The 14,101-nt window shown below is 57.0% G+C and overlaps 1 protein-coding gene and 1 pseudogene across 1 annotated transcript; both read left to right on the top strand.

The window, feature by feature from the left end:
• Window positions 1–1,108: 1,108 nt before the first annotated feature.
• On the top strand, window positions 1,109–3,018 carry LOC136522066 (receptor-like protein kinase HSL1; annotated as a pseudogene).
• Window positions 3,019–3,095: 77 nt separating this feature from the next.
• LOC136524394 (phosphoglycerate kinase, cytosolic-like) lies at window positions 3,096–4,601 on the top strand. The gene is made up of 4 exons (XM_066517790.1): window positions 3,096–3,271; window positions 3,373–3,581; window positions 4,355–4,432; window positions 4,542–4,601. Exons 1-4 carry the CDS (start codon window positions 3,109–3,111, stop codon window positions 4,599–4,601), a joined length of 510 nt encoding a protein of 169 aa, XP_066373887.1. The 5' UTR covers window positions 3,096–3,108.
• The last annotated feature ends 9,500 nt before the right edge of the window (window positions 4,602–14,101 follow it).

Genomic DNA, 14,101 nt, shown 5'->3' with positions numbered 1-14,101 from the left:
AAAAAAATCCTCCCCTGCTCCCTCTCCTCTCTCTCCGCTCGATCCCTCTCTTCTCTCCCCCAGGCGACAACCCCACGGCGCCGCTCCTCCCCGCCCCTCCGCTTCCGCGCCTCCTCCTTTGTCTCCGCGCCGCCCCAAGCCGACCGGCGCTGCCCCCGGCCGGCGCCGTCGTGCCCCATCCTCCTCCCTCTACGCGCGCCCCAGCCTCGTCAACATGGAGCGCGAGCGTGCCACCCGGATCTGGGCCGCGCGGCCGCCTGCTCGGAGCGTCGACGGCTCCTCGGCGCGGTCGCACCAGCCGCGCTCCTCTCCAATCCTCTCTCTCTCCCCTCGTTTCTCTTCTCCTCCCTCCCTCTTCCTCCCGATCTCCCCTTGCCCTCTCTCTCTCTTCCTCGCTCCTCGCCAGCCGCAGATCCCACGCCTCCCTGTCGCGCCGGGGAGGCTCGCGGTGGCGCGGAGGTGGTGGTGGGCCGCCGCGCCGAGGTGGAGGCAGGCCGCTGCGTCGGGGCAGGGCTGTCGCCCGGAGCAGGTCAACGCGCCCGCGCTCGATCCCGTGCGGAGGAGGGAGATGGCGGAGGTGAGGAGGATGGCGTGGCCGAGGTGGAGGCGGGCCGCGCGCGCCGGCGGGGAGGTGGGCCGCAGCGCGGGGCAGGGCGCTGCGCCACTGCGGCTCTGACGGGCCCACCACGTTTGCGTCGTCTCTCTTCGAAGACGCAGAAATGCCTTCCGAATCGTCGAGTACCCAGAATGCGTCGGTGGTTTCGGTCTTCCGTTGGAGGATGGTTTTGGCTACCCAAACCACTGTGCCGGACGCATTTTGCGTTTGGGTGACGTCGTTGGAAACAGTCTAACTAATCCGCGTGTACGAACCCACGGCGCCGCACGCATAAAAACCCTCGACCGCTGCCCATCCAGGTCCGTAACAACCACTGACCACTGGGACCCACGTGTCAACGACGACGACACTTGGGCCCATTTCGGCGACGACGAGCCTCTCCCCAACGGGCTTTTTGGAATTCGACCATCATGGAAAGTAGGCTTCGGTGATTTGCCATCCCACAACAGGGCTTCACCAGCTTGCCATTATGAAACACGACTCACTCGGTGGAATGCCATCCGATAAGTTTGGAACCCTTTTCTTCCTCTTTTGCCCCTGCCTCGCCGCGCTGACGTTGCTAAGGCACCTCGACCTCGCCGGCAACGCGTTCTCAGGCGAGGTACCAACAGCCTATGGCGCCGGGTTCCCTTCCCTCGCCACGCTCAGCCTCGCCGGCAACGGCCTCTCCGGCGCATTCCCAGGGTTCTTGTTCAACGTCACCGCGCTCGAGGAGCTCCTCCTCGCGTACATCCCCTTCGCGCCGTCGCCGCTGCCGGAGGACGTCTCCAGCGCCACGCGGCTCCGCCTGCTGTGGCTCGCCGGGTGCGGCCTCGTCGGGGAGATCCCGCCGTCGATCGGGAGCCTCGGGAGCCTCGTCAACCTCGACCTCTCCACCAACAACCTCACCGGCGAGATCCCTTCAAGCGTCCGGAGGATGGAGAACGCTATGCAGATCGAGCTCTACTCGAATTGGCTCACCGGGAGCGTGCCGGAGGGGCTGGGGGCGCTCAAGAAGCTGCGGTTCTTCGACGCGTCCATGAACCGGCTCTCCGGCGAGATACAGACGGACGTGTTCCTCGCGCCCAGGCTGGAGAGCCTGCACCTGTACCAGAACGAACTGTCCGGCCACTTGCCCGCGACGTTGGGGCAGGCGCCTGCGTTGGCTGACCTGAGGCTCTTCACCAACCGTCTCGTCGGGGAGCTGCCGCCGGAGTTCGGGAAGAACTGCCCGCTCGAGTTCCTCGACTTGTCGGACAACCGAATCTCCGGCCTTATTCCGGCGGCTCTGTGCAACGCCGAGAAGCTGGAGCAGCTCCTGATACTGAACAACGAGCTGGTCGGTCCCATCCTGGCGGAGCTCGGGCAATGCCGGACACTGACGCGGGTGCGACTGCCCAACAACCGGCTGTCCGGACCCGTGTCGCAGGGCCTGTGGGCCCTGCCGCACCTGTACCTCCTGGAGCTCGCCGGGAACACGCTGTCCGGCACCGTGGACCCCACCATCGCCATGGCCAAGAACCTGTCGCAGCTGCTCATTTCCGACAACCGTTTCTCTGGCGCGCTGCCGGCGCAGATCGGCGCCCTGCCTGCTCTGTTCGAGCTGTCGGCCGCGAACAACATGTTCTCTGGGCTCCTGCCGGCGTCGCTAGCAGAGGTTTCTACGCTTGGCCGGCTTGATTTGAGGAACAACTCGCTGTCCGGCGGTCTGCCGCAAGGTGTTCGACGCTGGCAGAAGCTGACGCAGCTGGACCTCGCCGACAACCACCTCACCGGAACCATCCCGCCAGAGCTCGGCGAGCTGCCCGTGCTGAACTCGCTTGACCTGTCGAACAACGAGCTCACCGGCGATGTGCCGGTGCAGCTGGAGAACCTCAAGCTGAGCCTGTTCAACCTATCCAACAACCGGCTCATCGGCATCTTGCCTCCACTGTTCTCCGGCCTCATGTACAGGGACAGCTTCGTGGGCAACCCGGCGCTATGCCGCGGCACTTGCCCGAGCGGCGGCCAATCCAGAACCACCCGTCGTGGCCTCGTGGGCACCGTCGTCTCCATCCTCGCTGCGGCCAGCGTCGTCCTGCTCCTAGGCGTCGCGTGGTTCTGCTACACGTACCACCGGAGCCACCACGGTGGACACGCCGCGGAGCCCGGCGGTGGCAGCAGGCCCAGGCGGCGGGCAAGGTGTACAAGGCCGTCCTGAGGCGCGGCGGCGAGGACATCGTCGTCGCTGTCAAGAAGCTGTGGAGCGGTGGCGGCAAGGCAGCGGACGGCACTGGCAAGGACAGCTTCGACGTGGAGGTGGCGACGCTGGGCAAGATCCGGCACAGGAACATCGTGAAGCTGTGGCACTGGCAAGGATAGCTTCACCTGCACAGTAACTGCACAGTAAGGGACAGGGGCAAAATAGGCAGAAAATGGTTCCAACCTCATCGGATGGCATTCTAGCGAGTGAGTCGTGTTTTATAATGGCAAGCCCCATTGTAGGATGATAAATCATCCGAAGCCCACCTTCCATGATGGTCGAATTCCAAAAAAACCCCTCCCCAACGGCCAACGCTATAAAGAAATTTCAGCACCTTCCCGTGGCTTCCTCGAACCAAAGCTGCTCCTGTTCTTCCCACCGCACCTCGGACCCAAATCAATCAGCCCCCAAGAATGTGACCAGCTTTTTCCCTGGTAGGCTTACTTCTCCGTCTCTCGCTCAGTGCACGATTCAGTTGACGCCTGGTGTCGGGCGAAAATCGTTGCCGTGACTTGTGGGATCGGATTTGGCGCAGGGTTTAGGGGAGGAATGGCGACCAAGCGGAGCGTGGGCACCCTGACGGAGGCGGATCTGAAGGGGAAGAAGGTGTTCCTCCGCGCCGACCTCAACGTGCCGCTGGACGACAGCCAGAAGATCACCGACGACACCCGCATCCGCGCCTCCGTCCCCACCATCAAGTTCTTGATGGAGAAGGGCGCCAAGGTCATCCTGGCCAGCCATCTGGTGAGCACCGGTTTCTTGCTCTGTGTCGACTAGGTTAATTTTCCACGACTTGTGCTTGTGCGCCAAGTTCTTGAAGAGATATGATGCTAGTTTGAGCGATTGGTAGCATCGGGTACAGTTCTGTTAAAGATTCTACATTTGTACTAGTATCGATACCTGTTATTCAGGATTCAGGAAGGATAAGCGCGGCCTGAATTCTATTTATGTGCCAAATAAGCTACCATCACTCTAAGTGAAAGGGTGATTACTTAAAATTCATATCTTAGTTTGGTCGCAGCAATAGTAACGGTGATGGTTTCGCTTCAAGAAAAGGCGATATTTGGTTCAGAGCTGTGCAAGACTATCTTTTAACTTAGACATGCCCATTTGATTAATCATATAGTTGCTATAATAAGTTGTTCTGTAATTTTCTGAGTCATCAGAATTGGAAGCCATCTCTCTGACATGCTGGTTTTGACCTTTAGGTTGAGACTTTCTTCTTCAAATGATGTGGTTTGTTACCTACATTATAACCAATGTCTAGCAACCAATATTGAGTCCCATAAGCTAACAATGAACCTACATTAATGAAGCGGACACCAGTTAGCAATCTGATGTGATTTTCAACTTTTATGAGGTCAACCCAAACTCAAGATTTCCCTTAATAAGTAGCAGACAAAATATTCTATGTTTTGGAGAAACATTTGTTCCTCCCTAATGATATTTAAGCTTATAACTGCTTAATTGTTTCATTTGATCACGTCATTCTAATACAGTCACTGTTGTCTCTTCAGGGACGCCTAAAAGGTGTCACTACCAAGTACAGCTTGAAGCCTCTTGTCCCGCGCTTGTCTGAGCTCCTTGGAGTTAATGTATGCATTATGAAAATGTAGCTCATGTTCGTTCTTGTACATAGTATGAAAAACTGGAACAATAACTCATCTTATCTGCCCTTTATTTGCTTATATACATTGTTAAAAGGTTGTTATGGCCAATGACTGCATTGGTTATGGCCAAGATCTTGCATCGCCCGAGCTCTGAGAGCCCAAGCGCCTTGGCTGCTTGCAGTCGCGCGCAATGTGTCGACATCCCCTACAGTCGCGCAGAGGAAAGGCAATTGAGGCATTTGCCGAGAAGATCTGCCGGGATGCGCCTCGGTGGTCGACGACTCATCGGCTGGCCTCCGCTTGCTGGCCCTCATGGCTTAGCTGAGGCGGTTGCTGGTCGCGTCTCCTGCCGGTGGAGGATCTCCCGCCACCCATCTTGTGTTGGGGGTGGAGACCCATCCGCGGCGCTCGAGGCGCTGGCGTGCCGGGATGCGGCCCTCCACTGGCCGAGCCGGCATGCCGTACAACAGCTGTGGGTGCGGTCGACTGCGTTTCCCCCGCCTTTGCCCAGCATCCTGGTGACCCACCGCCGCACCGCCATGGCCCGACGTCAGAGGTTGAGTGCGCGGCAGGGACATCACAGGCAGCGTCGACGTCCTCGGCGGCTGTGGCTCCTGACGAACCGCGTCCAGGTAGGGGGTCATGGAGGTGGTCTGCACCTCTTCCGCATCGGAGTTGTCGATGAGGTCATCGTCCGCCCAACGACGGGCCTTGGAGCGTGCCACCGCGCTACTCCCAGGATGGAAGGGGCAGCTTGGGGGGGGGATAGGGTGGATGATAGGCTCAGGGCGGGGGCAGAAGGGTGAACGAGGAAGACGTCGAGGTCGGAGGTAGTGGAGGACGATGCTGCTGCCGTGGACCCACACCCGGAGGCCGCCTCTAGGTAGAGCACCGCTGCCCCGACCCCCATGGCATGGGGCCCTACGCCTACCGGCTGGGCGAGCACAGCAGTAGGCCCAGTCGCGGCCTAGCTGTGCGGGGCTGCCTCTGCCGTAGCCTGGTCGTGAGCTGGTGACGTGGGTGGTGGTGGCTGCGCATCTAGCGTGCCAACGCCAGTGACCGCGGTGCTTGGCTCAAGCGATGGCGGCGGCAATGAGCTCGGACCGGGGCCGCCCATGGCAACCAGCTTCTCGGGACCGACTTTCGTCGGCACCTTCTCCTCCAGTGACGTCATGGGCCATGGCGGCAGCAATGGCTACTGCGGCGCGACGGCCTCTCCATCACTGCCGGCCATGGATCTAGCCGCCCAGGGCCCATCTGCATGGGAATTGGCCGCCTCCTCGGTCTACGGCGGCAGTAGTGCCCCATCACCGGCTTCCGCGAGCTAGGTGGTCGCGGTGGTGGCAGCGGTGACTCTAGGCCCCGCTGCTGTGGAGGAGGAGCGGGCGGGGGCAAAGAGGGGAGGGAGGGGTGGAGACGGCCTTCATGGCCGCGGCCACCATGGCCGGGACAGCCCACGCCAGCGTCGGCGCTGTCGAGGATGGGGAGCATGGTGTGGAAATGGTGTCTCCCAGCGGTGGGGGAGGAGGGGGTGGGGGATGAGAGGGGGAGGGGGAGGCAGGTGCCAGCGGTGGCGCCGGGAAGGCCGCCGATGCCTGGTGCGGCTGTGAGGGTGGCGGTGCCGCCAACTAGGGTTGGGGTGGTGGTCGGGCCCAACCTATGAGTTTTCAGAAGTCTGGATGCCAGCCACTCTATTTACTGTTTGGTACTTCACGGATTTCAGGGTGACATACATAGTTGCATTCATCCCGTGTTGTGTATATCTGTCGAGTTCATAAACCCGGGGGTCCCCCAATAGGCCCGCTTCCTAGCAAAAACTCGCCCAAGCAGACGGCGTAGCGACAACGCCCGCCTCCTGGGCCGACCTAGTTACCTAACGACTGATCGAGAGAAAGATTCGGTCTTCGACCGGAAGGCTTGGCCAAGGAAGGGATATAGTCCGACTCCGACCTCTTTCTTCGACCGGGAATGCACCGGGCCTCCGCTCATGATTCTTCCCCGACCGTCACGGTCTGAGCCGACTGGAACGGTCGACCGGGGACGCCCACTTGGTGAGGACCCAAGGATCAGGTGAAGCAGATAAGGTAAGACGCTCAAGTCAACCATAATACCAAGGACCGTACCCTACCATACCCTTCACACCTACATGGCAATGCCACTAGGCCATGCTAGATGGGTACTATGCAACCTTCCAGGTGTGTTAGAACTCAAACAGTGTTGTGGGTGCTGACATTTGTCTTACAATATTGTAGGCGCCGACATTTACCATACTAGGCGAACACGATAAAACCTGCTAGACGCGTCTAGGCATGAACAGTATTGTGGGCGTCGACAATCGTCCCGTACCCGATGGCGTGAGCAACAAGACTAGGTAGCACACGTACACACACACACTCTTTCTCTAACTTGTAAGGCCATCCCCTTCACCATTCGAACAGCTCCACAGCTCTAGATCTCAACAGCTATACAGAGCATACGCTCCAATACTTAGCGCACGTTAGAGCACCTGTCACTTCTAACGGCTTGGTTTAGAGTCCGACCGGGCCTCTAACACCCCCTTCTCATTCCATACCTGTTTGTAACCCCACAGCAAAGGTTGAGCACCTGGGCTCAGGAATAAAGTCGTCGATCGGTCGAAACTGGATGTAGGGCATGTTGCCTGAACCAGTATAAATCCTGTATCATTGAGTGTTAGGCCATATCCGATCACAACGCACGGCAAAACTACAAATATTTCCTTGTTGGTCACTTTTTGCACCGATAGTTGCCACCGACCGTGGGGAGAATGCCGTGCGTTCACACTTTTGGTCATCGGATGGCCCACTTTTCCACCATCTTCGGCATGGTGGGCTCAAGCGATACGATTCGCTTCGGCTCACTGGAGTTTCCCACGTTCTCACCTGTTGGGATGTGGGTTCCTCCCATCTTCAAGCCGCTCTAGACCTTTCTCTTTGAAAGTCTGGACTTCATCGCCGACCAGCTCAGCGTACTCCGCCTCCACAAGGAGGCACTTGTCCCGGTGCCCACTGGAGGAGGAGCGTCCTCCGCCGGCCCTGGGCCACTCGATGACCTCAACGTCGAGACACCTACGCTTCGTCTTGAGCCCACGCTAGGCTCAAACTTCACGTTGAGTAACGTACATATTGTTCTTTACTCGCTATTTGATACCTTCCGCCGGCTCTTCGGAGGGATCCCGTTGCCCCCCCACGACCGCCATACAACCGGTTCCCCTATGGCTTCACGTCCCCCACGGACGCGTACGCACGGGGGCTCCGAAATATGCTGACGCAGCCCCCTCTCACATCCAATTTTGTGGGGATGGCGGGCTACGCTCCTGCCTCTTTTCATGACCTCATGGATGACGTGGTCAAAAGCGATGGCTTTAGCATTGGCGACGTCGTGGCACCTGGCCACCCTCTGTCCCGGGAGTGCGCTATGGTGGACGCTCCGAGATAGCCACCGGTGGTTGCAGAGTGTCTACAAACTCACCCCTCTAGATCCTCGTGCGGAGGCCCTCGCTCGTGCACAGAAGCACGACGAGGAGTTATGACAAAGGTGATAGAGCCAGCCACCACCTGCACTGGCGTGCCCGGCGTAGCACGCTGCGCCACGCGTGTAAAACCTGGCGAGCGGTGCTCAGGGTCGCACCCGTTAGGTCTAGCTCAACATCCTAGATGGAGGGAATGACCCCCCTCAGTTCACTCAAGCTGGCCAGAACATCGTTGCTGCGGCGATAGTTCTGCGCGGTCTCCCCGAGCCGGCCGACCCCTAGGAATAGGCAATCCACCGAAACCTCCGGGCGCTGGTTGAAACGACCATCGTTCAATAGGTGGAGAGCTCCACGTTGCGACACCGGCTCACGGCCTCTTCCCCCACTGGGGGAACGGGACCACGCCAGTCAAATCGCTCCATCCACTCACCACTGTAGTTGCCAAAGGTGGGGTAGGAGGCCGCGGCTGCACCACAGCCAGACCCAGCGCCTGCTCCACACCGACCACCGGTGCGCGAGTGCCTCGGGCCGAACTGTGATGCTCGCAGCATCATCAACAATCGACGCCATGCCTAGCACGATGATGACGTCTATCGAGTGGCGCAGATCTCAGCCTAACCATCGAGGAGTGCGGGGACACGCACCCGAGGCATGGTTGTCGACTAGACGACCAGAGCCCTAGCCTGGATGGCTCGGGGCCATGGGCCTTTGGTCGTCGCATCCAGAGAGCATCGTTCACACAATGTTTCCGACCACCCACCAACATTGCCAGATACACCGGGGAGACGAACCCCGGTATATGGCTCGAAGATTTCTGGCTCCAGAGGAGCGAATGATGACCACTTCATCATTCAGTATCTCCCCATCTGCATGGGGGAGCATGTTCGAGCATGGCTCAAATTCCCCCCGCCCGACAGCATCCGCAACTAGGCAGATCTCAAGAGGGTCTTCATCGAAAATTTCCAGGGGACATATGTCCGTCCTGGGAATTCCTAGGACCTCAAGAGCTGCCAACAGAAGCCCAATGAGTCCCAATGGGATTACATCCATAGGTTCTCAAAGCAGTGCAACTCCCTTCCTGATGTCATTGACGCTGATGTCATCAGCGCGTTCCTCTCTAGAACAACTTGTGAGTCCTTGATCCACAAGCTCGACCGTCTGAAGCCTCGTACCACCCGTGACCTGCTCGACGTCGCCACAAACCACACCTCCGGCGAGGTGGTTGGAGTGGTCTTTAGCAGCGGCCGAGATATGGGCAAGGCCAAGCGCAAGGACTAAGGTGAAGGCCCCTCCACACAAAGGGGCAAGAAGAACAAGAAGGATCGACACCGACCGACCAACCCAGCTTTGGTCACTACAGCCGATCGTGTGGGCAAGCAGCCCCAGTAGGGCCAGCCCGACCACTTCAACAAGCTCATGGAGAGTCCATGCACCAACCATGTCTACCCTGTCAAGCACCTCTACAAAGACTGCGAGCTCCTCAAGCTTTTTCAGCGGCACCCCGACAAGCCGAAGGAGGGGAAAGGCAAGGAGGAGGCGGTCAAGAAAGGAGGCATGGCGGGCAAGGATGATTATGGCTTCGCTGACCCCGAGGAATGCCTCATGATCTTTGGGGGATCCGACGCCATCCACTCTAAGCGCCGGCACAAGGTACGCTATAGAGAGGCATGTGCCACCGAGACGGTCGTCCCCTCTTTCCTTAGCTGGTCGGACTCCCCGATCACTTTTGATCAGAGAGACCATCCTTCCCACGTTGTCTGATCGGGTCACTACCCGCTCATCGTCGACCCCATCATCCACAAGAAGCGCCTCACCAAGGTGCTAATGGACGGAGGCAGCGGCCTCAACATTCTCTACGTCGACACCCTCGATGCCATGCACATCTCCTGATCGGAAGGCTGACTAGTGAGCTCTCCCTTCCACGGTGTGATCCTAGGGATGCAGGCGTACCCACTCGGGCAGATCGACCTACCCGTCACGTTTGGCGACCGAGCCAACTTTCGCTCGGAGGTCCTCACCTTCGAAGCGGTGGACTTTCCAGGGTCCTACCATGCCATCTTGGGGCAGCCATGCTATGCCAAGTTCATGGTGATCCCCAACTACACCTACCTCAAGTTGAAGATGCCAGGACCGAACAACATCATCACTATGGGTAGCACCTTTTCGCACGCCTACACGTGCGATTGTGAGCATTATGAGCTCGCCACGGCCGTCATCAACTCCACTGAGATCCCAGAGCTCGGGAATTCATTGACTCTAGCAGTCCTAGACTGCAATGAGCTGACCTCCTCGAGTGCCTTCCACCCAACGAACAAAACCAAGGCGATGGGGATCGACCCCGCCGACCTGACCAAGACTGTGCGGATCGGGACAAAGCTCTCGACCAAATAGGAGAGCGAGCTCACCGACTTACTAATGCGCCAATCACGATGTCTTCGCATGGCAACCTTCTGACATGTCAGGCATACCAAAGGAGGTCGCCGAGCACGCACTACGCCTTGTCCCGGGCTCAAAGCCCACCAAGCAACGCCTGCGCCGCTTTGATGACGAGAGGCGCAGGGCCATAGGCGAGGAGATTGCCAAACTCTTGGCAGCTAGATTCGTCAAAGAGGTATACCATTTTGACTGGCTAGCCAATCCTGTTCTTGTTAAAAAGAAGATTGGGAAATGGAGAATGTGTGTTGATTATTCTGGCCTCAACAAGGCATGTCCAAAGGACCATTTTCCTTTGCCACGCATAGACCAGATAGTCGACTCCACCTCAGGTTGCGAAATCCTCTCCTTTCTGGATGCCTATTCTGGCTACCACCAAATCATGATGAAAGAGTTTGACCAGGTCATGACTTCATTCATCACCCCGTATGGTTCGTACTGCTACGTAACCATGCCTTTTGATCTAAAGAACGCTGGCGCCACCTATCAACAGTGCATGCAGCGATGCTTCGCTGACCAAATCGACCTGCTGACCAGCCTGACCAAGTCGAGCAGCCAAAGCCAACAATTGCTGTCTATGTAGATGACATAGTGGTGAAAATGGCTAAAGCTAGCGACCTGATAGCAAACTTAGCCACAACATTCGTGAACCTCCAAAGGTTCAGCGTTAAATTGAATCTCAAAAAATGTGGTTTTGGGGTTCCAAAGGGGAAGCTGCTCGGATACGTCATGTCAGAATGTGACATTGAAGCCAACCTCAAAAAAATCATGGCCATCTCCAACATGGGCCCTATACGCAACATCAAGGGCGTACAGAGGCTCACCAGTTGTTTGGCCACCCTGAGCCGGTTCATCTCCCGACTAGGCGAGCAGGGGATGCCTCTCTATAATCTTCTCAAGAAGATAGACACATTTGTCTAGACTAAGGAGGCACAACAGGCTTTGGAGAGCCTCAAAGCATCACTGACATCGGCCCTAATCCTTGTCGCTCCCAAACAGGGAGAACCCCTCCTCCTCTACATCACGACTAACAACCACGTTGTGAGCGCTGCCCTCGTCGTCGAAAGGGAGGAGCCAGGATGCCCCCTAAAGGTTCAACGATCGATGTACTTCATCGGTGAGGTACTTACCGATGCCAAGGCTTGATACCCCTAGGTGCAGAAGCTTCTATACACCATGCTGATGGCTACCTAGAAGCTCCTGCACTACTTCACCGACCACGAAGTCATGGTCGTCACCTCATACCCGCTCGGAGACATCGTTCGCATCTGTGACATCGCGGGTTAGATCTCCAAGTGAGCACTTGAGCTCATGGGTCACGACATTAGGTATATCCCCCACACTGCTATTAAGTCTCAGGCTCTCGCCAACTTCATCACCGAATGGACGGAGGTCCAGCTTCTGACCCGAGAGGTCACTCACGAGTACTGGGCGATGTACTTCGATGGGTCAGTCATGGCGCCTGGCTCAGGGGCTGGAGTGGTTTTGTTCTCCCTAGATGGGAGTAGGCTCTGCTACATGATCTGTCTCCATGTCTTAGCCTCAAACAACGCCATGGAGTACTAGGCCCTCATCAATGGACTGCACATCGCCATTGAGCTCGATGCTACGTGGCTGTACGTCCACGGCGACTCAGAGTTGGTCATCGACCAAGTCATGAAGGAGTCCTCTTGCAAGATCCCTCTCATGGTCGTATACTGCCAGGAGGTGCGCAAGCTCGAGGACAAATTTTGAGGGATCAAACTACATCATGTCCCCCGAAAGGATAATGATGCCACCGATTTTCTCACAAAATTGGCTGCCCGGTGGATGCCATCTCCAGATGGGGTCTTCATCAATGATCTCTACGAGCTTTCTGCCCGCATTTTGGAGGATCCGATCTAGACGCATTCCAACACTAATCAAGCACCTGGGGCTCCAAGATCCCGACGAGTCCCAACACCGACCAAGTGCTCGGGGGCTTCAACCTTGGTGCCTCAATGAGGACGTCGCCATGGTGGCGCTCGATCTAGTCGACTGGAGAGCACCACTACTCGCCTACCTCCTCGAGGAGGTTCTCCCACTAGAAAGGACTGAAGCGTGATGAATCGCTCGACGCGCCAAGACGTTCATCGCCATTGGTGACAAACTTTACAAGCGGAGCCCATCGGGAATACTCATGAAGTGCATCCCGATCGACCAAGGGAAACAACTTCTCCTTGAAGTCCACGCTGAAATCTGCGGACATCACGCGACCCCGAGGTCACTGGTCGGCAAAGCCCTTTGCCAAGGTTTTTACTAGCCCACAGCACTGTGAGATGCAGAGGAGGTTGTCCACTGGTGTGAAGGATGCTAGTTCTATGCTCGGGAAACTCACCTACCATCACAGGAGCTTTAGACCATCCCCATCACCTGGCCATTCACGGTCTAGGGCCTCGACATGGTTGGACACCTCAAAAAAGCCTCGGGCGGCTTCACTCACCTACTCGTAGCAGTGGACAAATTCACCAAGTGGATAAAGGCGAAGCCCATCACCAACATCCGCTCAGAAGAGGTGGTCAAGTTCTTCCTCGACATCATCTATCGGTTTGGTGTTCCAAACTGTATCATCACCGTCCATAGAACAAACTTCGCCGGGAAGAAGTTCCTGGACTTCTGTGATGGATACGGCATTAGGATCTATTGGGCCTCGATCGGACACCTACGTACCAACGGTCAGGTCGAGCGGGCCAATGGCATGGTCCTCTAAGGACTCAAGCCCCGCATCTTCGACTGACTCAATAAGTATGCCAGGCAATGGGTTGCAAAGGTCCCAGTGGTCCTCTGGAGTCTGAGAACGACCCCAAATTGATCCACAGGGTTCACACCTTTCTTCTTGGCCTACGGAGCTAAAGCATTGTTGCCCTCCGACCTCGATCACGGCACCCCAAGAGTGAAGGCCTTCGACCTAGACTGAGCCACAGAGGCTCAGCAGGACGTGGTCGACCTACTCGAGGAGGCTCATGAGACAGCCATCATCCACTCCGCTCGCTACTAGCAAACTCTCTGTAGGTACCATGAAAGAAAAATCAGAGGGAGGATCCTCGAGGTCGGGGATCTCTTGCTCCAAAGAACCCAGTCGACCAAGGAGAAACATAAACTCTCTCCACCATGGGAAGGACCCTACACGGTCACCGAGGTGATTTGACCAGGCGCCTACTAGCTGAAGGACAACAATGACAATGTTCTCACCAACACTTGGAACATCGAACAGTTATGTTGTTTCTTCCCCTAAAGCTCGGTCTTACCATTTTCTTTCCATTCAACGTTTGCTCCTACAGCACCCCAGCCCGAGCACTCTCGGCCTGGGCCGCTCGGGGGCTTCATGGGGTGCGATGCCACCCTCCTTTTTTACTATCATATAGTAATACTTTTTGCCCAAACGAAAGGGCATCGCCCAAATGAAAGGGCATTTCATTCCTTTGATTACCCTATGTAACTTATGTTTTAAGCTCCTGACCGATCACACCCCGGCATGACCTATGGTTACGAGCAGCTGAGCCTCGCGGGCCACGCCTAGGTTCTTAAGGTTGCAGCCTACGGGTCAATGGGCAGGTACGAAAAAGAAGAACAAGAAACAAAGCTACGCTAGGGTAAAAACAAGGGCGGATGGGACAAGCTTCCCCTCACGAGTGATTTCATCACAAAAACGAACTCAAAATAGTCACAAGTGTAAACCTATTCATACAGGGGCTTCCCCACGAACTCGTCTT

This window comes from Miscanthus floridulus, chromosome 18, assembly GCF_019320115.1.
Source record: "Miscanthus floridulus cultivar M001 chromosome 18, ASM1932011v1, whole genome shotgun sequence".
Classification (NCBI taxonomy): domain Eukaryota; kingdom Viridiplantae; phylum Streptophyta; class Magnoliopsida; order Poales; family Poaceae; genus Miscanthus; species Miscanthus floridulus.
The sequence above is the reverse complement of the archived record's forward strand: the minus strand, read 5'-3'. Positions and strand labels throughout refer to the sequence as shown.

Bases quoted from the DNA above. Each gene is read 5' to 3' on its own strand.
- LOC136524394 (XM_066517790.1), top strand. From the start codon at position 3,109: ATGATGGTCGAATTCCAAAAAAACCCCTCCCCAACGGCCAACGCTATA. The intron at 3,272-3,372 runs GTAGGCTTACTT...GATTTGGCGCAG, and splicing joins TGTGACCAGCTTTTTCCCTG to GGTTTAGGGGAGGAATGGCG. The intron at 3,582-4,354 runs GTGAGCACCGGT...TTGTCTCTTCAG, and splicing joins TCATCCTGGCCAGCCATCTG to GGACGCCTAAAAGGTGTCAC.